This window comes from Meriones unguiculatus, chromosome 18 (assembly GCF_030254825.1).
Source record: "Meriones unguiculatus strain TT.TT164.6M chromosome 18, Bangor_MerUng_6.1, whole genome shotgun sequence".
Lineage (NCBI taxonomy): Eukaryota > Metazoa > Chordata > Mammalia > Rodentia > Muridae > Meriones > Meriones unguiculatus.
This window is the reverse complement of record NC_083365.1, coordinates 23,554,534-23,578,682: the sequence shown is the minus strand read 5'-3', so window position 1 is coordinate 23,578,682 and position 24,149 is coordinate 23,554,534. Positions and strand designations below refer to the sequence as shown.

Sequence of the window (24,149 nt, the reverse complement as noted above, 5' to 3'; positions counted from 1 at the left end):
TGGTGGAGCTGTTCACGTGGTAGATCTGTTTTTAGTTTTTCAAAGAACCCCACCACCACCGCCGCCAGTGATTGCCATAGTGGCTGGAGTAGCGTACATTCCAACTAGCCATGTATAAAACACCCCTTCGTCTTGGGCTGAGGAAATGGCTCACTGTGCAAGAACGAGGGCCTGGATTTGCCTTCCCGGAACCCGTGTGAAAAAGGCAGATGTGATCCTGACACGGAGGGGCAGAGCCAAGAGGACAGAAGGGTCTTCCTGGCTCATCAGGCTAGCTGGTTAGTGAGCCCCATTTTCAAAGAAAGATACTGCCTCAAAAACTAAGAGGAAGAGAAACGAGGGAAGATGTCTGACGTTATCTTTCGAGCTTGTGTGTGACTTATACACAAAGCCATGCTGTCCCCTGGGACTCCCAGCTCAGAAAGAATACCTAGCATCTCACTCTACAAAGGAACTGACTGGAGCGATATTAAACAAAGTCTTCCTTCCCGGTGACCAAAAATGTGGGAGTCCTGATTGCCTACCATCGTGTGAGCCCGCTTGAGAATTAAAAACCATCCCCGCTTCTAAGGCCAACAGAAGAAGAGAGAGTAAAGCCGCCCATGGGGAAAGTTTTGATATTTAACAAAAAGTATTGTGCTTTAACAAAATAGGTGAGGAGGCTATGAAAGGTTTAACCTATGGCCTGCCTTTATTTCTGTACCCTGCAGAGGTAAAAAAAAAAAAAAAAAAAGAGAGATTCTAGACAAGTATGGGTAAAAGAGAACAGAAGAGAAAAAGCCATTATCAGATATGGCGTCTTGTTTTCTAAGCAACAGAAAACAAGAGCAAATCGGATTAAATAATAAGCACATATCACAAAGATACCAGGAAGCAGCCTGGCCTGTGGGGTTGGTAGATTTAGCATCTCGAAACTATGCTCTTCAATAACCTAGATATGGAAGCTAGAGGCTACCTAAAGGCTAGAGGCTCATCAACTGATAAATGGAAAAAGGAAATGAGGTACATATACACAAAGGGAATTTTATTCTGCTATAAAGGATAATGAAATCATGACATTTGCAGGAAAATGGATAGAACCAGAGATCATTATGTTAAGCGAAATAAGACAGCCTTGGAAAGGCAGATGTCACATTTTCTATAGTGTGGAGAATCTCTTCAACCTATTTAAATCAGAAAGGGAATGAGAGTAGGACGGGAACTGTGTTGGGGCCGGGAGGCCTAACAGGAAGGGAGGAGAGCAAGTGTGAATAATGAATGTAAGAAATAGAAAGCAGGACGGAAATCAGTGTTTCTAGTCATTGAGGAGACAAACACATCCTCTCTCTTTCTCTCTCTCTCTCTCTCTCTCTCTCACACACACACACACAGGGAAGGGGACACAAACACATGCACACAGACTGTAGCCCCCATATTAAAGGTAGTAACTCCTGCCTCTTCCCATGCCTCTCTGCTGTGCCCCAGTGTGCTGAATTTCTGTCATCTGGTCACAGTACACAGTGATCCTCCTCTCCTACAAACCTTGTTTTTACCAGGACAGCTGGACTGCCACGTTGTGTTTAGGGAAAGACTCTGTGTTTGTATTCAATATCTCCTAGGCCACTGCCAGCTTTTTTTTAGAACAGAGCTCTTCCACAATGCCATATCTGAAAAGCGTGGAGGTCAAAAACTCATCTTGAGTTGTTGAAGAAGCCAAGCTGCAAGCTGACCACACCCCTCTGTCTGGGCAGCACATGGCCCGAAGGGACAGAGCCTGCTTGCTCCTGTTCCATCAGAACCAACCGGTGTGGCTGCACCTAGGGAAGGGGGGTGGGGGCTGTAACAAGGACACACGCTCCTGCCTGAGGGCCTCTTGTGTTCATCTCTATGGCACACGATCAAGAGGGCAGAGGGTCCCAAGACCTTTACCAGCCCTCCTCCACGAACATTTCTTTCCTAAGGGACCCACCAGGAAGAATTACTGCTGAGCAGGAAATTGAAAGCAGTCACCTTTCACGGAGCAAAGGGGACCTGGATTGGACCGGGGACTGAAGAACAAGCGTGGCTGCTGATTCCGGAATCTTCAGACTGTGCGGATGAGTCAGGGCCCGTGACTTCAAGGACAGGAATCTGACTTGACTAATCATCCAGTAGAAACTTTTACTCCTGGCTCTGAGCATCTGAAGTCCAATAAACAAACACATCTTAGGAACGTACTTATCTTCGGGAGGCACTGGCTGTGTAACTGTGTACCCCTAGTAACTAGGAAACATTCTGCAAGCCCCCTCCTGCACACACACACACACACACACACACACACACACACACACACACACGCGCTCGAAAAGTGAAATCGCTGTTTGGCGAGTGTCAAGTCGCGGGTGTTGCCAAGAGTTTGGGAGTAGAGCCCCGTTTAACTGATAAGGGGAGGGAGCCCCAGCGGTCCCTCAGCCTGCCTCCACCCTGACTCTGCCAAGATCCTTATTTGGTGATGCTTTTACCTGGGTCCCTGAACTCAGGGCCAAGCCTGTTCACTCAGGACCACAGCTGGGGGAAGCGTCGCCACTGACGTCCCTTCCCAAAGGGATGAATGGAATTCCAGGAAGCTGGAGTCATCTTGGCTTGGGACCGATGGCATGGAGACCAGACTTCAGAGACAGAAGCATCAGGCAGCAGCTCATGGAAATGTGTATGCCCACAGAAATGTAACCCACACCCCGGTTTCGGGAGCTAAAAAAAAAAAAAAAAAATGAAAAGAACGTTTAGGGAGAAAGATGGGAAATAAAATAGTAGACAGAGAGTAATTTATTACTCTTACGGATCGGTTCTGTAAATAATGTAAGATCCTGGAGCCAGAGGGTTCAGCAAATTCTCCAACCAGGAGTCACGTTAAGAAACACGAGTGGGCACAAAACTGTTTTTCAAGACACAATTTCAGTTCTGCCTTGAGGGAGCTGGGTACGAATTCGATTGCTTAAAAAAATGCCTCTAGAAACTCTCCGCAGGGATCCACTAAATCAGAATACTTATACCGCCCCCAAGCGGCCGTCTCAGGAAGCACACCAGACCTGGGGAAGAAGTCAGGACTTGGGACAGGGCGATGGTGACCTCAGCGCGCTGTCCTGCTGGCCCTGCGCGCACTGCCACCCTTAGTTAGGTCGGAGGAAGGCAGGAGTGGGGCACGGGGGTTCCCCCACTCCTCCAGCGTAGAGCAGGAGGCCGCTTCCGACCTTTCACCCGTTGCCCTCTTCACTTTTATTTTTAAAGCAGGTTGTCTCAGTTCCCCAAGTGTCTCCGTCATCAAAGCATTCAAGGAGAAGTTTTAGTGAAAGCCCCACCACCATCACCACCACCAAGGGTTTTAGGTGGTCCCCAAAGGAGCGTCGCTTCTGGGCTCCCCTCGCAGGCCAGGGCTGCGTGGGCGGAGACCTATTTTTCTGAGAAGTTCCAGGGTTCCCGGGCAGGATCGGTGTCTCCCTCTTCACTTTCAGCCCGAGAGCTGCGCGCCAGGCAACGGGGGGGGGGGGGGGGAGAGGGGGGGAGCCGTTCCCCTCCCCTCCCCCGTCCCACCTCCCCCGTCTCCCCCCCCGCCCCCCTCCCCTTGCTTCCTGCCCCGACGCTCATTGGCCAGCTCGATTCCCAGGAATGCGAACGCCTCTTTAAAAGGTCCGGGGCTCCTCGGTGGAGCCAGCCACTGCGCAGAGTCAGCCGGCCCCACCGGACTTCTGCAGGCAATCCCGACGACACAGCGACCCAGTCCCAACCCCGTCTCTCCGGGCGCCCCGGCCGCCCCCGAGTCTCCGCTGGCCTCGGCGTCCCTGTCCTTCGCTGCGCCTTTGCCACCGCTCCCAGCTACTGCGCCCCGGCACCCCCAGGTAAGCCACCTCCCGCCGCCGCTGAGCACCTGGCTGCCGCCTCAGGCTGCAGACGGCGACTCCCCCACCTCTGACTCTTCCCTCCGCCTGCCCCAGCTGTCACTTACCGTGCCCCGTCTAGCCGCTGGAGAGAACTTTCCGGAGCCGGTTCTCTCCAGCCTTTAGGGTACACAAACAATACCTCCAAGACACCCCCAAGATGTTCTCGCCGAGTAGTCTTCGGGTCACGCTGACCTTTGCCCAAATACGTTCCATAGTCTTGTCTTAAAGGACTCTGCAAGGAAAAACTTTTAAGTCTCTTTATGCCCTTCATCCTAGAACACCACAATCCCCTGCCTCTGGCGGTCTTAGTTTTAACTGGATGTCCTCCGGAAAGTAAATCCCTTTTGCCTTTCTTTGCGGCATACATAGGGCCAACAATGAACACACACACACACACACACACACACACTGCTGCCCTCCCACCTTGCTACCTGGTCTCTGACTCTGGCTTCCTGTGCTTCTTGCTACAGGTTCTGTTTTGAGCACAAAGGCTCCACCATGGAGCTGGTCTGGGGGCTAGGTGTCCTGCTCCTGTTGAATGTGTGCGGAAGCAACCGCATTGCAGGTGAGTCTGAGATCTTCATTCTCTCTATCTCTCTCCCTCTGCCTCTCTCCCTCTCTCTCTCCCTCTGCCTCCCTCTGCCTCTCTCTCTCTCTCCCTCTCTCTCTCTCTCTCTCTCTCTCTCTCTCTCTCTCAGGGATGTGTAACATAGTTCAGGTGTACCCCTCCCTCGCTGTTCTCTCTAAGCTGTTTCCTCTGGGTCCTCAGTGCCAGAGATTGCCAAGAGTTCTTTCTTCGCCCCCTAACAGCCATGGCCTCCGGCCAGCCTAGAAAGCTGATTGTCTTCTCCTGCCTTACAGAGTCCGGGGGAGACAACAGTGTTTTTGACATCTTTGAACTCACTGGAGCTGCCCGCAGGGGCCCCGGGCGCCGACTGGTGAAGGGCCTGGACTCATCCAGCCCAGCCTTCAGGATTGAGAATGCCAACCTCATCCCCCCTGTGCCAGATGAGAAATTCCAAGACCTACTGGATGCTGTGAGGGCTGACAAAGGCTTCATCTTCCTGGCTTCCCTGAGGCAGATGAAGAAGACCCGAGGCACACTCCTGGCCGTGGAACGGAAAGACAATACTGGCCAGATCTTCAGTGTGGTCTCCAACGGCAAGGCAGGCACCCTGGATCTGAGTCTGAGCCTGCCGGGCAAGCAACAAGTGGTGTCTGTGGAGGAAGCTCTCCTGGCCACCGGCCAGTGGAAGAGCATCACGCTGTTTGTGCAAGAAGACCGAGCCCAACTCTACATTGACTGCGATAAGATGGAAAGCGCGGAGCTGGATGTTCCCATCCAGAGCATTTTCACCAGGGACCTGGCCAACGTTGCCAGGCTCCGCGTTGCAAAGGGAGATGTCAATGACAATTTTCAGGTAAATCTTCTTACCTGTCACAAGGGCTATGCGGAGGTCATATCTTGAGACTAAACTATTCTCAAATGCAGGGAGGAGCAGACTCCCCCCCCCCCAAGAGGGCTCGTTAAATCATTTACCACCACCCCAAACTCCAGATTTGGTAGGTCAGGTGACCCGGCCTGAGAAACTTAATTTCTAGTCAGAAGTTGTAATGATACCAGGGTCTGAGAAGCAGGCTTTCAAAGCTACCCGGGAGAGATAAGAGATGGGTTTTCCTATTAATGCTCAGCCTGTTTCAGTAGGAGACACTCCTTATGCGCTTAGGAAAAATAACTTGTATCAAATGTACCCCCCAGTTTGGCTTGAGAAGGATACTTTGTCAGTATCTGAGTCCCTGGTAGGGTGTTCTGGTTGCCTTCAGTATGGATAAAAGGTAGCAGTAACAGTCTGGTCACGTGCTGCTGTGACTTCTTCGTCACCTTAACTTTCAGATTCTTTTTTTTTTTTTTTTACAACCGTGGCTTTGACACTGGGGAGTACCCTGTCCTCCAAACTTAGTATCAGATTCCATTTCCTGTGTACCCCAAGCGGCCTGATAACTGGGATTCTTTGTAAAACACTCAAGTTGGCAGAAGACACAATTAGGGATTTTGCAGTTGTTCGGCAATTTACATCTGTGTGAACTTCTGGCAGGGCGATCTTAAAACAGTTCTTTTTAAACTTTCTGAGCACTCGCCCCATGTTTCCCCACCCCCCACTCCCTGCCTCCTACAGTGTGTGTTCTCCGCCCACAGGGGGTGCTGCAGAATGTGAGGTTTGTCTTCGGAACCACCCCAGAAGACATTCTCAGGAACAAAGGCTGCTCCAGCTGTGAGTACCCCTGTGTGGTTGAGATTTGGAGGATTCTGGGGAATTCCACCAAAAACACCCTGAGAGATGTAAGCAGCGGGGCTGATACACAAATTCCCCCTGGGGGACTAAGTTGAGGTCTACAAAATCCCAGATGAAATGTCTTTTATACCAAGAACCTGAAGGGTGGGCTGGGGAGGTCAGCTATGGGAGTCCTCATGTTCCCTCTTGCTTCTCAGCAGCCACCAACATGGTCCTCACCCTTGACAACAACGTGGTGAATGGCTCCAGCCCTGCGATCCGCACCAACTACATCGGCCACAAAACCAAGGACCTGCAGGCCATCTGCGGCCTCTCCTGTGACGAGCTCTCCAGCATGGTCCTGGAACTCAGGGGCCTGCGCACCATCGTGACCACGCTACAGGACAGCATCCGAAAAGTGGTCAGTGGCCTCTGCCCTCCCCCGATCCCCCGCTTGCCGGCCCACAGGTGGTCTCACAGGGGAGACAGAAGGGACGCTCACAAGCTTTCTCCCCTTTCAGACGGAAGAGAACAGAGAGCTGGCCAGTGAGCTGAGGCGGCCCCCCCTGTGCTTTCACAATGGAGTCCAGTACAGAAACAATGAGGAATGGACTGTAGACAGCTGCACTGAGTGTCACTGCCAGGTAAGGGACGCTCACAGACTATTTGATGGCGGAAGTCTCCGGAGATGCTTAAACAACCACACACGTTTCTAATTGTGCTCTGGCCTGCTACCGAAGTGGTTGGTTTTTGGTTTTTTTTTCCTTTCATATGTAATTATTAGATCTACAAATTCCTCTTCCACTCTCAGAAGGTTTATCAAAGTCTTAATTATACCCCAGGCTGACAAACTAAGAGAACAAATCTGCCTAAACACTGGAATAATTTACCCGCTTTAGTTCAAAGGCCTGGTATTGAATGTCAGGTACATAAAACCTGCTTAGAGCAGTCTTTTTTTTGGGCCCAGCCCTGATTTGTATTCAGCTCTGGCAGGGAGTTTCCTCTAACACTGTTCAGATCTCCAGCTCACCAGGAAAAGTAAAGTTTAGGTGCAAAGCACTGATCACTGAATTTGAGAGTCAGCTTCCACTAAGTTCCCATTTTTCTGCAGCATGTGCTGAAGTCATACCTGCCTTTGATATATACGAATGACATCAGTGCAGAGTTTGATTTCCCTTATGCAAATGTGTTGTTCTGTAACTTCCACACCTGACGGAGTAGCAGTTACAAAGAACTTTTCCAAAGAATGGAGCGAGAATTAGCCCTGGAACTGTGTGACAGTGGGGGCTACAGATCCAGCAGAGAGATAGCCCTCTGTTAAGACTGCCCAAAGGAGTCCTGGCTGATGGTAGAAATGTCACAGAAAGGGCCTCTTTGCAATGTGCTCGGTAACGTATTTCCCTCTCCTTCTCCTGCCTTGCAGAACTCAGTTACCATCTGCAAGAAAGTGTCCTGCCCCATCATGCCGTGCTCCAACGCCACTGTCCCCGACGGAGAATGCTGCCCACGGTGCTGGCGTAAGTTCCTAAAAATGGTGCAACCGTTCCTCAGTGGCTAGCTCAGTTTGGGGGCATCCTGACAGGTGGGCACAACACTGGAGCCCAGCCTCTCACGGCTCCATCAGACGTTTCCATTCAGAATCTTGCCAATCGACATAGGTTACTATCAGCTAGTCTATTGTACCGAGCCCAGCCTCCACAGGGACCAAATCTTAGCCACCCATCTGGATTATAGCATAGGCAATGAGTGGTCTTGGCAGAGCTTATGGATTCTGGTGTTGTGCTGTGAGGAGAGGAGAGGAATACAGTAATTGGCTGGTTGTTTTCAGAAATTGATCTTTTTTTTGTTAGAGAAAAATTATCCACTGGCAAATTGACAGAAACTGTCAAATTTCCAGGGTAGTAAAAGATATCAGCAGCTATACTGCTGTGTGACCGCCTCCAGGGCTTGTCTCTGGTATAATCACTTTGATGAGGAGAATTTTTAATGCAGAAGGCACAAGTCATAAAGTGCCTCATCATGGATCAGAAAGAAATCAGGGGCGTCAAATTGCCCATCACTCACACACAGAGAGTTGTACACGTGAGCCATGGCTCAGAATATTCAATCCCATGGTTGTGATTTCGGCATAATAACGTTTTTCTGTGCATTCATTCCTGTCCAATATCTACCTGGGGATAAGTTACAGGGAATGAAGCTGACTGCAAGCTAGCAAGCCTCGAGCTTGGGCTAGGGATTGCTGGGAACAATGTTCTTTGATGGCCAAAGGAAATAAGTTCTCAGTCCTCTGATAGACACAGTGATTGTCATCACAGTGTCTGAGCAGATAGCAAACAAACATTTTTTCATCTTGTGAAAGTGTGTCTGAAAACACCAGACAGCCAAGTGAGGAAAACAAACTGACCGACCTCCGAACATGGAGCAGGGCATCACTGACAGTCAGAAATGATGCAGACCAGCTGCCTAAAGTGCTGCCATTCTTGGACATCAGCCTGGAAACACCTGTGATGTCCTCAGTCAGGAGAGGGGAACTTGCTTGAGACGCACAGAGGAGAAATCGGGCTGGGCGAATGTGAGAATGCACGCTGAGAGCACACTCAGCTGTATGGACCAGGCAGAACCTGCCATCCCCCCAGACCTGTACACATGATGGGCCTGGGATGAACCCCTGGACCGCTGGCCCAAGACTTGTGCTACTTTTCCTCCTCCATAAGGGTCGCTCTGTACCCTTCGACATTAGGCCAGGGAGAGCTCATGTGGGTCACACTGGCATGTCAGGGGTTAATGATACTTGAGTTCATGCTTAAGATTTGCTTGCAGGGTTGATCTTTATCAACACACAAAAGCCTGTGCGTGGTAGACATGAATTGGCTCCATTATCAATTATCACTTCACAGCACAGTTATGTAGCCAAACATCTGGTGTCTACATAAACGCCAACAATTTCTATCTGTTCATCATACTTCCGTTAAGCTAGGAGTATAAAAAGATAAGGATTTTAAAAAGAAGCCTATTGCTTTGCAACCTCCGGCCATGAAGGCCCCTAAACAGAACCCTCTCGAAAGCAGTTTATCTTAGCTGTGAGGTGCTAAAAGACCTCGTTCCTTCCCACAGCCAGTGACTCTGCTGATGATGGCTGGTCTCCCTGGTCTGAGTGGACTTCCTGTTCTGCCACGTGTGGCAATGGGATTCAGCAACGCGGTCGCTCCTGTGACAGCCTCAACAACAGATGTGAGGGCTCCTCAGTGCAGACACGGACCTGCCACATTCAGGAGTGCGACAAAAGATGTAAGCATCATGGCCGCTGAGGGGTAACATTCTCTCCTCTCCTTGCTGCCACCACCAAGAGCAGCTGCATAGGGAGGAGCCTGAGGGCACAGGTTCTGGGCTTGGGATCTGGTCTCAGTTACACTCCCAACCTCTGCACACCTGAGCACGGACCTTCCTTCCCTGAGGCTCCTTCTCCTCTATAACATGAGACCCCTCTTGATAAAGTTATTTTAGGCAATTTCTCTAGATAATGCACGTGAAACAATTACAATACGGCTTGGCTCTTGACCAACAACCTATAAATGTTAGGCTATTGACAGCCGAATGCCATCATTCCTGCGATAGTTTCTCCACTGACACTGACGTGTGGCAACAGCCAGTTTCTACCACACGCTGGTTTGAGTTGCCATTGGTCACCTGCTGGAATGGTTGAGTGTCAAGACTTTCTTTGTGGCCCCCTCCGAGGCAGCCCCAGTTGTGACCATCAGCTCTGTCTGTTCTTCAGTTAAACAGGATGGTGGCTGGAGTCACTGGTCCCCGTGGTCGTCCTGTTCTGTGACCTGTGGTGATGGTGTCATTACAAGGATCCGGCTCTGCAACTCTCCCAGTCCCCAGATGAATGGGAAGCCCTGTGAAGGTGAAGCTCGGGAGACCAAAGCCTGCAAGAAAGACGCCTGCCCGAGTAAGTGTGCGCCTGACCCGGGGACAGCTGGGGAGGAAAATTCTGCCCAGCTGGTTGCCTGCTATCTCCGGCCTCCAGCTCAGTGGACCATGGAGCATGGGCCCTCACTCACTAGAGAAACAGACAGAAACAAAGTCTTGCATGGTCAGCAGCTTCTTTTAAAGAAAAACAGAAAGAAACCCATTTTCAACCATCCCTCATTCCCATGGGCCAGGTTAGAAGGCATTTCTAACAGGCTCAGGACAGGCTTCTGGGACAAATGAGGCACCTGAAAACTGAATTTTTACACGTGACTCATTTCCTTACAGTCAATGGAGGCTGGGGTCCCTGGTCATTATGGGACATCTGCTCTGTCACCTGTGGAGGAGGAGTGCAGAGACGTAGCCGGCTCTGTAACAACCCCACACCCCAGTTCGGAGGCAAAGACTGTGTTGGTGATGTGACAGAAAATCAAGTTTGCAACAAGCAGGACTGCCCAATTGGTAAGCAAGCTGTGAAGCCGGGGACAGAACCACCCTGGGAGCTTTCTAGTTCACGAATGTTCCAGTCAGCATCCAGTGGTTGTGGGGCGGGATCCAGCTTTGATTGATGCAGGTGGTCTGGCTACTGTAAGACACGGGAGACCATGACCAGTAACAGAGACCCTGCAAATGTCTTATTCTGTGTCATTTTTAAGTAGCACATGGCAGTAACAGCAGCTTAGACCCAACCCCTCAACCTGTCTCTTACCTCGTCTCAGATGGATGCCTGTCCAATCCCTGCTTTGCTGGTGCCAAGTGTACTAGCTATCCTGATGGTAGCTGGAAGTGTGGTGCCTGTCCTCCTGGCTACAGTGGGAATGGCATCCAGTGCCAAGACGTTGATGAGGTAAGCGACCAGCAGCTCTACATTATCACGATGAAGAGAGCGGCTAACCTGGCCCAGGGCCCTTCCGTTTTAAAACCGCATCTTCCAAGTGTTAAGCAAACTCTCACTTCCTCCATAGTGCAAAGAGGTGCCCGATGCCTGCTTCAATCACAACGGAGAACATCGGTGTAAGAACACAGACCCTGGTTACAACTGCCTGCCCTGCCCGCCAAGATTCACCGGCCCACAGCCCTTTGGCCGAGGCGTCGAACATGCCATGGCCAACAAACAGGTACAGTAGACAAACGAGACAGAGTAGAAGAGGGCTGTCCCTGACCAAACAGCAGAGAGAGAAGGCAGCGAATGCACAGTCTTAGACCTGTGGCTGGGCAGCCACTTGAAAATGCTGTGCTGCAAGAAGCCGTGGTCAGACTGGGCTTGCACGTGCTGAGCAGTTCCAAGAAAATTCAGCATAAAACAGCATTTGCCAAGAGCCTGGAGATCCTCAGAGAGAACGGAGAGGGGCAGGGGAATCCCACCTCTCCCCGAAACGAGGCCTCTGTCCGCTTCAGGAGGGGAGGGAGCTGGGCAATGTGGAGTCTTGGGACTTTTAAACATCCCGTGACAGCGCTGGGATGCTTTGCCCTCAGGTGTGCAAGCCTCAAAACCCCTGCACGGACGGGACGCACGACTGCAACAAGAATGCCAAATGCAACTACCTGGGCCACTACAGCGACCCCATGTACCGCTGTGAGTGCAAGCCTGGCTACGCAGGCAACGGCATCATCTGCGGAGAGGACACGGACCTGGACGGCTGGCCGAACGAGAACCTGGTGTGCGTGGCCAATGCAACGTACCACTGCAAAAAGGTACAGCCAGCCTCCCTCCTGGGCTTCTCACTCAGGAATGTGAGAAACTGAAAACGAAGAGAAGATCAGACCTCCCAAAGGCGGAAGGGCATTAACTCTCCTTAACACGGAGTCATTTGGTGTCAAGGTCAGGAACCGGGCAGGCCCCTTTGGCCTTTGTATCCCAGACACAATTCTTTTGTCCACAGAGATTAGTCCTATTGGTACCTTGCAGGGTGTGACTTGTGTTCACAGCATGTATGAAGCCTGGAGCATTTACACAACCTCCACATGCATAACCTGCCAAAATACCTTTCGTGGCTTCACCTTCCCATAAACACATGCCCACACCTGAGCGTTATAATTAGGGTGTCCTAGTGGGGCCCCTCATGTGTGAGAAGCAAGGGAACATTAACTGTAGTTGTCACACGTGTGTCTCTTTTTTTCTTAGGACAACTGCCCCAACCTTCCCAACTCAGGGCAGGAAGACTATGACAAAGACGGAATTGGCGATGCCTGTGATGATGATGACGACAATGACAAAATCCCGGATGACAGGGTAGGGACAAAATGCTCTCCATTCCTCCTTCATCCTTGTGGTACAAAGACGGCCTGGAACACCAGGATTCGGGGGCATTGCTGAGTGATAGCAAAAACATGTACCAAACTGATACAGAGAATAATTAGAAACTTGTCACTGTGTCTCAGCGACTTGAGGACACAGATGGTGCTAAAGGAGTTGTTAAAGTGAGAGTTCAATTTTTCACTACAAATTCCCCCAATTTGAGAAATCATAGTGTGTACACATGGCATTCTGGCCACCAGACTCAAGTCAGATATAATGTCTAAATGAATGTATTTTTATAATGAGTTGAGACGATGCAGCTATATATTTTCTTAGATATATAGATATAGATGATAGATAGATAGATAGATAGATAGATAGATAGATAGATAGATAGATAGATCTTATATGTCTATATAATTCTCGTAATAATAACCAAAAAGGATCCAGTTTTTCCTCCATCGTGTCATCCTGTCTTGGAATTTTACTTGTGCTGAATACTCACTATATTGACCAAGTACTAAAAACCAAACAAAATACTGCAGGGTTGTCTGTATTTGAGGGCATTTAATACTATGTGTGTGGCTGAAGGCATCAGCTGATTTCCCAGGCAGCACCATAGAGTGTCCACTTCTCCTCTTTGCAGGACAACTGTCCGTTCCATTACAACCCAGCCCAGTACGACTATGACAGAGATGATGTGGGAGACCGCTGTGACAACTGCCCCTACAACCACAACCCTGACCAGGCAGACACAGACAACAACGGGGAGGGAGACGCCTGTGCGGTGGACATCGACGGAGATGGTAAGGCGCTCCCTGGCTTGGCGGCCCGCGGGGACGGGGACAGCCACGGTTTACTTGGTGGCTGTTCGTGTGTGCTTTGCTCGAAATACGTGGGGCTGCAGGACTCAGCTTTCGTGTGCCCCTTCCCCCATAGGAATCCTCAATGAGCGAGACAACTGTCAGTATGTTTACAATGTGGACCAGCGGGACACTGACATGGATGGGGTTGGAGACCAGTGTGACAACTGTCCCCTGGAACATAATCCAGACCAGGTAGGTGAACTCCTTTCAGAATCTCTCGGTGAGGTATTGTGTCTCCCTTTCTAAGCCTTTAAGACAGTGAAGTGAGTTCGATAAACTTCAGACTGGGTTTCCCAGTGATCCCCAGAGCCATTTGCAGTGTGTGCCTGTAGAGAGTTGACCTGACATGGGCCCCGTGGCAAACACTCCCAGAGATTAGTGTAGAAATCTTGTAACTTTGTTCTGGTGGCCACCATTAAGATAAATTAAACAAAACAAAGAGCTGAGGCTGACAGATCTCCGATGCATGGAAAACTGAGAGGAAGGCAGTGTTCAGAAGCAAAATAAACACCGTTTTGATGGCTAGGAACAGAGTCTGGAGAGAAATCACTAAAATACTCCTCAGGGACGGAGGAAGTCTGGTTTCCCCCATTCTCCCAATGAACCCAGGCTCACAGTCTTCTCCCGAGCTGTGGGCGCTGCAAGTGGGAGTTAACAGCAGGTTTCCAGTACAGAGAGTTTCCCTTTTAGTCACTGTGCATCACAATTTTCCAGGAATAAAGTTTTTTTTTAATCAGTTTTCCTTTTTCCTAAAATGATGGTTCTATCAGCAATCAGAAATTTTAATAGAACGTTTTCCTAAGGATTAGAGAAATGAGAGCTCAAGTTTCTTCTAATACTTACCCTTACGATGTTGTATCACACTAGAAGCAAGATGACTTCGAGCCATCATAACGGGAAACCATGAGTGGCCTGCTTTAGCTGCAGCTCACACGGCACTGAGACCTGCCTTGAGTTTGGGTCTAGCAGACATTAGAGATCTTCAACAGCATTTAACTCCCTGAATGGGTGTTTGATTCCTCAGACCAGAATAACTTTTACAAGCAAATTCAAACATCATACAAAAATCTCAAAAGCAAAGAGCATTAATGCTGGCAAGAAAACATATACATACCATCCTCTAAGCAAGAAAACATATATATATATATATATATATATATATATATATATATATATATCATCCCCTAAACATCTCACACATACTGAATGCTAAGTACTCTGAAAAAAAATCTGTTGTGAAAAAAATTTTAGAGTTTCACTTTATCTGAGCCAAAAGGTGAAATCTTTGCGAAATAGATGTAGAAGGCCAGATGCTTTCAAAATGAAAAAGTAATTGCTGTCTCATACACATTATGCAGATGGTCTGCATGGATGGCCATCATGACACAGGGTCTGGAGTATGGTTGACCTTTATTTGATTCACCCTCTGTTGATGCTCTTCCAGCTGGACTCTGACTCAGACCGCATAGGGGACACCTGTGACAGCAACCAGGACATCGATGAGGACGGCCATCAGAACAATCTGGACAACTGTCCCTACGTGCCTAACGCCAACCAGGCTGACCATGATAAGGACGGCAAAGGAGATGCCTGCGACCATGACGACGACAATGACGGCATTCCTGATGACAGGGACAACTGCAGGCTGGTGCCCAATCCTGACCAGAAGGACTCTGATGGTGAGTCACTGTGGCCACAACTGACCAGCTTAACACCTTAGCTGCCTAGATGGAAGGCATGAAAACAGTGTCTGAAAGGACAAAGTAACAAAACACAAAGTTTTGGCAAGATGGTGACTGTGTGACCCACTCATAACGGCATTTCAGAATTTCACTGAACTTTTGCCTTCTTTGACCTTAGGTGATGGCCGAGGTGACGCCTGCAAAGATGACTTTGACCATGACAATGTGCCAGACATTGATGACATCTGTCCTGAGAATGTTGACATCAGTGAAACCGATTTCCGTCGGTTCCAGATGATTCCCCTAGATCCCAAAGGGACCTCCCAAAATGACCCTAACTGGGTTGTGCGCCATCAGGGCAAAGAACTTGTCCAGACTGTAAACTGTGACCCTGGACTTGCTGTGGGTAAGTAGTGAGCTCCTTAGAGCCAGGTGGGAGTAAAACCATAGGAAGCAAATGTGAAATCTGACCATCGGACCTGTGGCCTTTGGCCACTCGGGATATTCTGGGAAGGTTGTGGAGGACCCCGTAAAAGCCAGTCTTTAATCTGCCTCTGGCCTTGCCCTCCAGGTTACGATGAGTTTAACGCTGTGGACTTCAGTGGTACCTTCTTCATCAACACTGAGAGGGATGATGACTACGCTGGCTTTGTGTTCGGCTACCAGTCCAGCAGCCGCTTCTACGTTGTCATGTGGAAACAGGTCACCCAGTCCTACTGGGACACCAACCCCACGAGGGCTCAGGGCTACTCCGGCCTGTCCGTCAAGGTTGTGAATTCCACCACGGGGCCTGGCGAGCACCTGCGGAATGCTCTGTGGCACACAGGAAACACCCCTGGCCAGGTGAGAAGCCACCTCGTCTGGAAGGGAGCCTTGATGGGGCCCTTGGAGAGCACGGGAGACAATGCTTCGGCCAAGTTTCCACTAGGGAGTCATAGCTGTCAAGTTCCCAGCCTCGTCAACCGAGGTACAAAACTATAAGGGTGTGCAGGAAGGGAGTGGGGCTCTGACCAAGAGCTGCCCTTTAAATCCACAGGCAGCTTCGGCTGCTGCAAACAAAAAAAACCTCCTTTCCTTTTCTTGCCTCAGCTTTATACATTGTAAATGAGAGATGCCTTGGGGGAAACTCTACACTGCCCCCTCTCCAAATAGAGGTTAACTCAGTGCCTTTTAAGCAGTTTCTTGTGGGATGAAATACGAACCTTCAGAGGGGACCGTGTTTCAACCTCTTCCGGTACTTTTCCTTCAGGTGCGCACCCTGTGGCATGACCCTCGTCACATAGGCTGGAAAGACTTCACTGCTTATAGATGGCGCCTCAGCCACAGGCCAAAGACAGGCTTTATCAGGTAAGACTGCAGCGATTCAATTTCCCTGTGGTCCCACCTAATAGGCTCAAAGGATAAGACCAAGAAGTAGCAGTCTCACGAATGAGATTTTTTTTTTCTTTGCAGAGTGGTGATGTATGAAGGAAAGAAAATCATGGCCGACTCAGGACCCATCTATGACAAAACTTACGCTGGTGGTAGACTAGGCCTGTTTGTCTTCTCTCAAGAAATGGTGTTCTTCTCAGACATGAAGTACGAGTGTCGAGGTACAAGCGGCACTGTGATGATTGTACAGTTAACATGTCTACAGATTAATAAGGATGACAGTGATGGGAGGGTCTGTGGACACGGCTAGTCATTTCTATTTTGCCTTTGAGGATACGATGCTGAACATGAAATGCTGTCTATGGAATCCTGAATCCCTATCAGGAATATTAGTTTGCCCAGTAGTCCCTGAACTCTTCCTACACAGGTCAGAGGCAGACAATCAGCTACAAATATTAGCCCTTGCTACTGACACTTTATTCTGTGTTTATCTCTCTCACACTTGGTTTTATTCATGCCATCACAGCACTTACTGTCCTTCTCAAGACCAACAGCAGAAAGAGCACTAATTTTCACTAGTAGCTTTAGCTTTGCTGCCTCCATTTTCTTCACATGGTTACTTCAAACTCTGAGTCTAGCATTGGACCTACCACAGAATTAAGTGCTTAGTACATATTTATGGAGTCCACTGTCTGCATGCTCAGAGGCATTGAGTGTTAAGACCAAAGACATCAAGAGTAAAGCCTCACCAACATGGCTACCTAAACATGACCTGAACAAGGACGACACGAGTAGATACGCTAATGGGGAGGGCGGCTGGGGTAGTGACTCATGATTCTGTCCCCGTTCAAGCTAGAGAGCTGGTCGCTAGCCTGATGATCATAGTAAGATGGTTGTGAGCTGGCTGATTCGTTTTCATTTCTGTACATCTTTGTTTACTTAACAGATTCCTAATCATTAGCTGCCGATCATAACCAGCGCTGGCATTGCACCTTCTGGAACCAAGGGCTAGAGAAAACCCGCCTGCCAGGATCACTTCTCCTCGCCTTCCTTGCTTCTCTTCTTGCAATAGTGTGGACTTCTAGAGGAGGTGACCTGCCTCAGGAAAACACAGTTTTCAAACCCAGACTCAGCACTCAGCCCTTAAAGCAGGAGAAAGCCTCTTTCAAGAACAAGAAGAATTACTTTGGTTTGCTTTGTAAATGCAAAAGCATCTACTTCCTTCTCGCTGGGAAGGTGCCGACTCCGTTCTGCCTGGCTCACAGAGCCAGGGCTTCTGTGAGGCCATCTCTGAGCAGCACCCGGAGCATTTTCAGGCATGTCTGAGAGAGAAGGACTCACCAGAACTCACCACCGAACCACCCCTGACCTAGGTCCTCAGGAGTGGGGAGAGAGGAGCCAAAGCACAGCAAGGATGCATTCCCGAGACAACTAAATGAAGAAAACACGGAAGAGCTGTTACTTGCTCGGTACTGAAAGGGGACAGCAAGAGTCACTGCATTTCCTCATATTGACGGTGTGACCTCGATACAGGCACTTGAGTGAAAGGCTGGCTCCTCCAGACTTCCAGCTTTCACGCATCACCTGCAGTGGCCAGAGTAGGGGTGAGAAGTGTGAGGCCGTGCTGGCTGCCCTTGGCTGGTCACGCTAGAACTGTTGGTTTGTTCTGCATGTGCAACGTTGCAGATACTGCGGGACAGCAGAACCCCACCATCTCAGTGAGCTCTAGCTGCCCCTGAAGGAGGGGCGGTGCGCCTTTATTTTATGGTTAGAAAGGCACAAAGTTTCTATCAACCTAAAACATTCCTTTTCTCTCTTCTTTCCCCCCCTCAATTACCTTGGAGTTTTTCCAATTCTCTTCTGGGTTTTGTTTAACGATGTAATATATTTATTTTTTTTCTCCCTATTTTGGAGGACCCGTCTGAAGGATTGTTACTGAAAACAGGAAGTGTGGGACTGTCTGAATCATCTTCGTAGTGAGTCTTTATGACTGTAAGATTGTAAATACAGATTATTTATTGACCCTGTTCTACCTGGAATTACCTTGCAGATGGCAAACGTTTGCAAGCAGGTAGCTGAGTCGGATCAGCAAATCTCTCCAAAAACCAATGTGTGGAAAGCCGGTGGAAGTGGCTGCTTTTCATTTGCAGGCTTAGAGTGAATGATTGGGGCTCCTCTGGCTCTCCCCCTTTGTTTTCTCTATATTTTCAGGTGGAATTAGGTGGCTGCCCATTTGCACAGGTTTCTCCTTATAAAGGAACCCATGAGCGCTCTAAGGCTAGGCCCGGCCACCCCTCCTGCCTACTTCCAGGGAGACGAAAACGTAATCACCTTCTTTTTTTTTTTTTTTTTCCCATTTTCCCAAAAGAGACAAAGGTGGAACTTATATACCAATATTACCTCATTTGTTGTGTGAGTGAGTAAAGAATTTTGGATCAAGTAGAAAGAGTTTAAGTGTCAACAAACTTAAAACTACTGTCATGTCTAAAAAGTCGGTGTTGTACATAGCGTAAAAATCCTTCGCAGAGGGCGAGCCCAATAAAGAAATGGCTTGGAAATGTTAAATACAACTTCTCAACGTTCTGGTTTTGTTCTATCATCTTGTACACCGTTGCTTTATTTTTATAAATTATTTTATCATTGCCATTGGAATAGAGATCTCAGACTATGTAGATACGCTATTTAAATAATTTATCAGGAAATACTGCCTGGTAGAGTTAGTATTTCTATTTTTATATGTTTGCACACTGAATTGAAGAAATGTTGGTTTCTCTTGTTTCGTTTTAGTTTGTTTCTTTGTTTTTGTTTTTGTTTTTTTGCTTTTTACTCCCCAGTTTTTACTATTTGCCAATACCTTTTTTTCTAGGAATGTGCTTTTTTTGTACACATTTTTATCCATTTTACATTCTAAAGCAGTGTAACTTGTATATTATTGTTTCTTATGTACAAGGAACAACAATAAATCATGGAAATTTATATTTATACTTCTTGTGTTCGTGTTTGTTTTGTTCTTTCCTGACTGCTCTCATGGGGTGTGAGAAAAGCCATTCCTAACCAATAGCACATATATAGCATGGCAGGAAATAACATTCACACTCGCTGTATGATTGACAGGCACTAGACTCAGAAAGTATATTTGCTAGAGTTTTGGAAGAAAAAAAAGCGTATGTCTGCCACAGGAAAAACATAAAATAAAAATGACCCTTGAGTCCCAAGCCTCCCCACAAAGAATACATTTCAGCGTTCTATTAATATTAAGGGTCTTGCATTAAATCCTCAAAGTCCAGTTCTGTTTCTAAAAGGAACAGTGGTGACAAAGGCAAGGACAGCTGTGGGAACATGTGATGTTTCTGACTCTGGGTGATGGCGTCAGGATTACTGGACAGTGGCTCTCAGAGAAGTGTAAGGGAGGAGGCGTCCTGGAACTTAGCCAAGTGCTCAAGTAATGTATTTTGGAGAACACACACTTTGGGTCAAGAACAGAAAACTAAGAAAATGCAAAGTTGAAGCAATCGAGGTGGCTCAGCAGTTAGGAGGGTTAATACACCAACTGCTCTTGCAGAGGACCCTAATCACCCTAATCATAGCATCCCATGGGCCAGTTCACAATCTCCTGTAACACCGCTTCCTGGGCAGCTGCTGGCCCCTTCTGGCCTCTGTAGGCACCTGTACTCACATCCACAAAACTAGACACACACACACACACACACGCACACACGCACACACACACACACATCATTTTGTTACAACAATGTACATTTTGGAAAGAATGTTTGGGAGTGCTCAATTATTCCGTGAAGCCTGTTCCAATAAACAGAACTTGAGTTTTGGATGGATTAACTATGAGTCTGAAGATCCAACTAATTTCGAGTTCTGATAAACAGATCCATAAAGGAATCCCACTCCGTGAAAGATCTGGCTTTGAGGTCTGAGAAAGGCTGGGAAGAATTGGCTGTGAGAGATGGAATCTGCCTCCCTGGCTGACCTTCTCTGTTGAAAAGACCACTGAATTGGCATGAAGACCAAGTGCCCCATCATCTTAAAGACCCACAGTGAAGCAAACTAGCATGAGCCGGGGAGATGATCTGAAGGCAGTGAGTACCAGAAACGTGGCATCCGTTTCTCTAAGATGGTTTGATACCTGGCTTTCTGGAGGAGAGTTCTATTTAATTTTTAGCAAAATGTTGGAGCAAACCTGCCAGAGGAGAACGCCAAGACGAGGCAGAAAAAAAACTGGCCAGATAGGAGTTTTTAGCCTATCTTGTTCCATTTCACTGTGAGAACGGCCTTCAAGTCAGGAGGTTATAACAGATTGAAGAGTTGTTCAAAACTAGAATTACATCATCCGGATGATAGATTTTTGACTCACACAGGAGTTGATTGTTATGTTTGGATGAAAGGTCATAAACTAGAGAATTTACAACTAGGGTGGTGCTGGTGGCTTACTGAAAGAGTGCTGTCTAGAAAAATACTACCACCCCTTAATTCCTTCCTAAAGTATAACAGCTCTCTCTCTCTCTCTCTTTCTCTCTCTCTCTCTCTCTATATATATATATATACAACTCTATATGTAGATTATATCTATATATAGAGAGAGAATTATATATATTATATATTCACTTTCTTGTTCTGGAGAAAACACCCCAGCTGGTTTGGTTTTTGAATCAGGAGATTGCCTGTTAAATTAGTGGTCTATCTTGCTTATCCACCCTTGCTACTTTCCAGCTGACATGCTACGGAATAATGTTAGTCCTTTTAATTAAAAAGTTCATTATTGGATGTCATTTTGTGTTTCCTCTTACCTGACTCCCAAGCTCCTTGTATCTCAAACACCATCTGCAGAGGCATTCTGCAAAGTTATCAGCCTATACAATTCCCATAGAAATGGTTTCTTTTTCTGTTTTTCTCTTACCTTCCCTTTTCTCTCTCCTCTCCTTCCTCTGTCTCTCTGTCTCTCCATGGCCCTTTCATGCACATACCTCAAATACAAGGAAAGCATGGACACAGAAAGTCTGAACCTTCTGAAAGGCTGGTGGGCAGCAATGGCTTCCCTCTGTCCTACTCCAAATGCTCACTACACCAACCCCTGCCCTCTGATTGTTCCCATCAGATTCTTCAGTACCCAGGAAGTATCACAATCATCCAGGGAGAACCGAAAATTGTGATTTTTCACTTTTGCAGGCATTTGATGCCAGCAAAACTCAGGCATTAAGATTATTTGATGCCACACTGTAGGACATGGACATCAGTGTATGCCGTTGCTTTTTTGTTATTTTTAATTTTTTTATATATTAATTACAGTTTACTTTGTATCCCAGCTATAGCCCCCTCCCTCACTCCCTCACAATCCCACCCTCCCTCCCTCATCTCCTTCAGTGCCCCTCTCTAAATTCACTGATAGGGAAGGACCTCCTCCCCTTCCATCTGACCCTAGCTTATCAAGTCTCACCAGAACTGGTTGCAATGTCTTCCTCTGTGGCCTAGTTAGGCTGCTCCTACTTCCTGAACAGAACACCAACAAAACAGGCTCTAAGATCAAAAATCAATAAATGGGACCTCATGAAACTGAAAAGTTTCTGTAAAGCAAAAGACACTATCATAGAACAAAACAACAGCCTACAGACTGGGAAAGGATCTTCATCAACCCTATATCTGACAGAGGGTTAATATCCAGTAGATATATAGAACTAAAGAAGTTAAAAAGCAACAAATCAAGTAATCCAATTAAAGAATGGGGTACAGAGTTAAACCGAGAATTCTCTGTAGAAGAATATCGAATGGCAGAGAAACACTTAAAGAAATGCTCAAAGTCTTTAGTCATCAGGGAGATGCAAATCAAAACAACCCTGAGATTTCACCTTACACCCATCAGAATGGCCAAGATCAAAAGCTCAAGTGACAACACATGCTGGAGAGGATGTGGAGAAAGGGGAACCCTCCTCCACTGCTGGTGGGAATGTAAACTTGTACAACCACTTTGGAAATCAATCTGGCGCTTTCTCAGACAATTAGGAATAGTGCCATTGCTTTTTTTAAATGGACAAATAGTAGGCTGGGAGTATGGCTCAGTGCTAAAGTGCTTACCTTGCATGTGCAAGGCCCTGGGTTCAATCTCCTGTACTTCAAAAACAAAATTAACAGAAATGAATAGTCAACTGAAATAGAAAGACTAGATAAAGATGTCCCTAGGAATGTGGATGCCCTTTAAAATAGTAGCTACAGATTTCCTCATTTCAACAAGTCAGGAAAATGTGTAAGCAATCGTTAATATCAGGCAGGGCCAACAAAGGCATGCTAGCAAAAATGAGCAATGCTGTACGTGCAGTAATCCAAACTGTGTTAAAGTTGGGGCCACGGTCAGCTTATGATGAACTAGAAATAAACTAGACTTCCATCTACGAGGCCAACGTAACTTACACGTGTGGGCATGAAGCCTTCTCAGGAGATCAGATTACTAGCTCAGAGCTGGACAAACCTTCTTCCTTCTCTGTGTCTGCTGAGAAGGATAATGCCGCAGACTTTCTTTTAATACGGTTCACCTTTATTCCCTGCATGCCAAAGGCCCAAACTTCAGAAGAACTTATCAAACTGAGAGTGATAAATAATCCATCACACTTAAGAAAGGGGCAGGGGTGTAGGAAGGGAGCCTTGCCAGGCCACAGAGGAAGAAGATGCCACAGCCAGTTTTGATGAAACCTGATAGGCTAGGGTCAGATAGTAGAGGAGGAGGACTTCCCCTATCAGTGGACTAGGGGAGGGACATAGTGGAGGAAGAGGGAGAGAGGATTAGACAGGGAGGAGATGAGGGAGGGGTTTACAGCTGAAATACAAAGTGAATAAATTATAATAAATAATAAATCAATTAAAAAGAAAGCTATCATCGCTAGCAGGATAGCACAGACTCTGCCAACATTCCTTTGTTTCAGGAGCTCATTTCTTCCCAAGTTGAGCTGTTCTGAAGGACGAACATTGGATGGGCAGAAAGAAGGGAAAACAAAGGCAGAAGAGAAAGCCACCTGTATCATCATAGAGTTGAGACACAGAAAACCCAGTGTAGAGGGATGGATACAGCTTAGTGACGGAATGCCTGCACCAAAAGCACAAGGTCATAAGTTCAATCCCCAGCACTGCCCCCCCAAAAGTGACAAATAGAAAGCAATGAATTCATGCCCACTGGACTTAGTACAGCATGCATACATTACAATGTTGGTTTTTATACAGTATCCTTAAGATTGTAAGATTAGCAAAATAGTTGTAAACAAATTTCCCAGGAATTTCGATGACTAAAACCCGCCAAACATTTATACCCCAAGTTTCAAACATATCAAAGAAATATAATCAGCAAAGAAGGGAACCCAAATGTTGAAATCATTTGAGGAATAGGCTCTAAGATGCATTCACTGAATACAAAGAACACAGAAAAAAATACACTGCAAGTTAATTTCCAACTTTCTTAAGCTTCACCCTAGAAAGTTATGCTTCACATTCTTTTCATTCATCCACAGCATCTTCGGGCTGCTGTTCATCTGCAAACAAAATAACCACAGTGATTATACAATCAGAAAGACATAAATAATTAAGAAAAATCAGTCAATCTATTAAGTCATTCATTTTACTGTATAATATAATGAGCATAGCCTTTCTGATATTATAGAATAATCACCACAAAATACAGACAATGTCTGTGAGGAAAATAAAAAGTGTCTGTCTTCACTGAGGTGATAGTTCAGAAAACAATTGGGGGCTTAAGAGATTGACGATTTAGTGGATGACATCAACATTACCTTTTTGCTTTCTACTAAGTTTCTGAGGAGTAGGCTGAAGACAAAAGTAAATGCTACATGTAAGAT

General features: G+C 47.2%; 2 protein-coding genes and 1 long non-coding RNA gene across 7 annotated transcripts in view; 1 reads left to right on the top strand and 2 right to left on the bottom strand.

The window, feature by feature from the left end:
• Positions 1–3,020, bottom strand: part of LOC110564048 (uncharacterized) — a 51,046-nt gene extending 48,026 nt beyond the window's left edge. Inside the window, exons 1-3 of the long non-coding RNA XR_002477317.2 lie at positions 2,798–3,020; positions 2,481–2,709; positions 1,990–2,159 (exon numbers count right to left, since the gene is read on the bottom strand). This is a non-coding gene — a long non-coding RNA (uncharacterized LOC110564048). The remainder of the gene's footprint in view (positions 1–1,989; positions 2,160–2,480; positions 2,710–2,797) is intronic.
• A 630-nt stretch (positions 3,021–3,650) lies between these two features.
• On the top strand, positions 3,651–19,283 carry Thbs1 (thrombospondin 1). Of its 2 annotated transcripts, none has more exons than XM_060372122.1 (22): positions 3,651–3,854; positions 4,367–4,461; positions 4,758–5,317; positions 6,094–6,169; positions 6,391–6,590; positions 6,691–6,813; positions 7,593–7,686; positions 9,284–9,457; positions 9,945–10,121; positions 10,430–10,603; positions 10,861–10,988; positions 11,107–11,259; positions 11,618–11,836; positions 12,267–12,374; positions 13,027–13,186; positions 13,320–13,438; positions 14,691–14,925; positions 15,107–15,334; positions 15,500–15,771; positions 16,178–16,275; positions 16,381–16,520; positions 17,246–19,283. In XM_060372122.1, exons 2-22 carry the CDS (start codon positions 4,395–4,397, stop codon positions 17,251–17,253), a joined length of 3,513 nt encoding a protein of 1,170 aa, XP_060228105.1. In that variant the 5' UTR covers positions 3,651–3,854; positions 4,367–4,394; the 3' UTR covers positions 17,254–19,283. The 2 variants fall into 2 exon arrangements, with proteins under 2 accessions (XP_060228105.1, XP_060228104.1); XM_060372121.1 differs by having other exon boundaries at positions 6,388–6,590.
• Positions 19,284–21,675: 2,392 nt separating this feature from the next.
• Fsip1 (fibrous sheath interacting protein 1) overlaps positions 21,676–24,149 on the bottom strand; it is a 117,542-nt gene continuing 115,068 nt past the window's right edge. For all 4 annotated transcript variants that reach the window (XM_060371512.1, XM_060371515.1, XM_021661325.2 and 1 more), the window contains one exon: positions 21,676–23,825. In XM_060371512.1, the coding sequence (XP_060227495.1) occupies positions 23,791–23,825 (35 nt within the window). In that variant the 3' untranslated portion in view covers positions 21,676–23,790. The remainder of the gene's footprint in view (positions 23,826–24,149) is intronic.

Coding starts and splice junctions, on each gene's coding strand:
- Thbs1 (XM_060372121.1), top strand. CDS start 4,395: ATGGAGCTGGTCTGGGGGCTAGGTGTCCTGCTCCTGTTGAATGTGTGC. Junction 5,318..6,093: donor ATGTCAATGACAATTTTCAG/GTAAATCTTCTT, acceptor CTCCGCCCACAG/GGGGTGCTGCAGAATGTGAG. Junction 15,335..15,499: donor TGACCCTGGACTTGCTGTGG/GTAAGTAGTGAG, acceptor CTTGCCCTCCAG/GTTACGATGAGTTTAACGCT.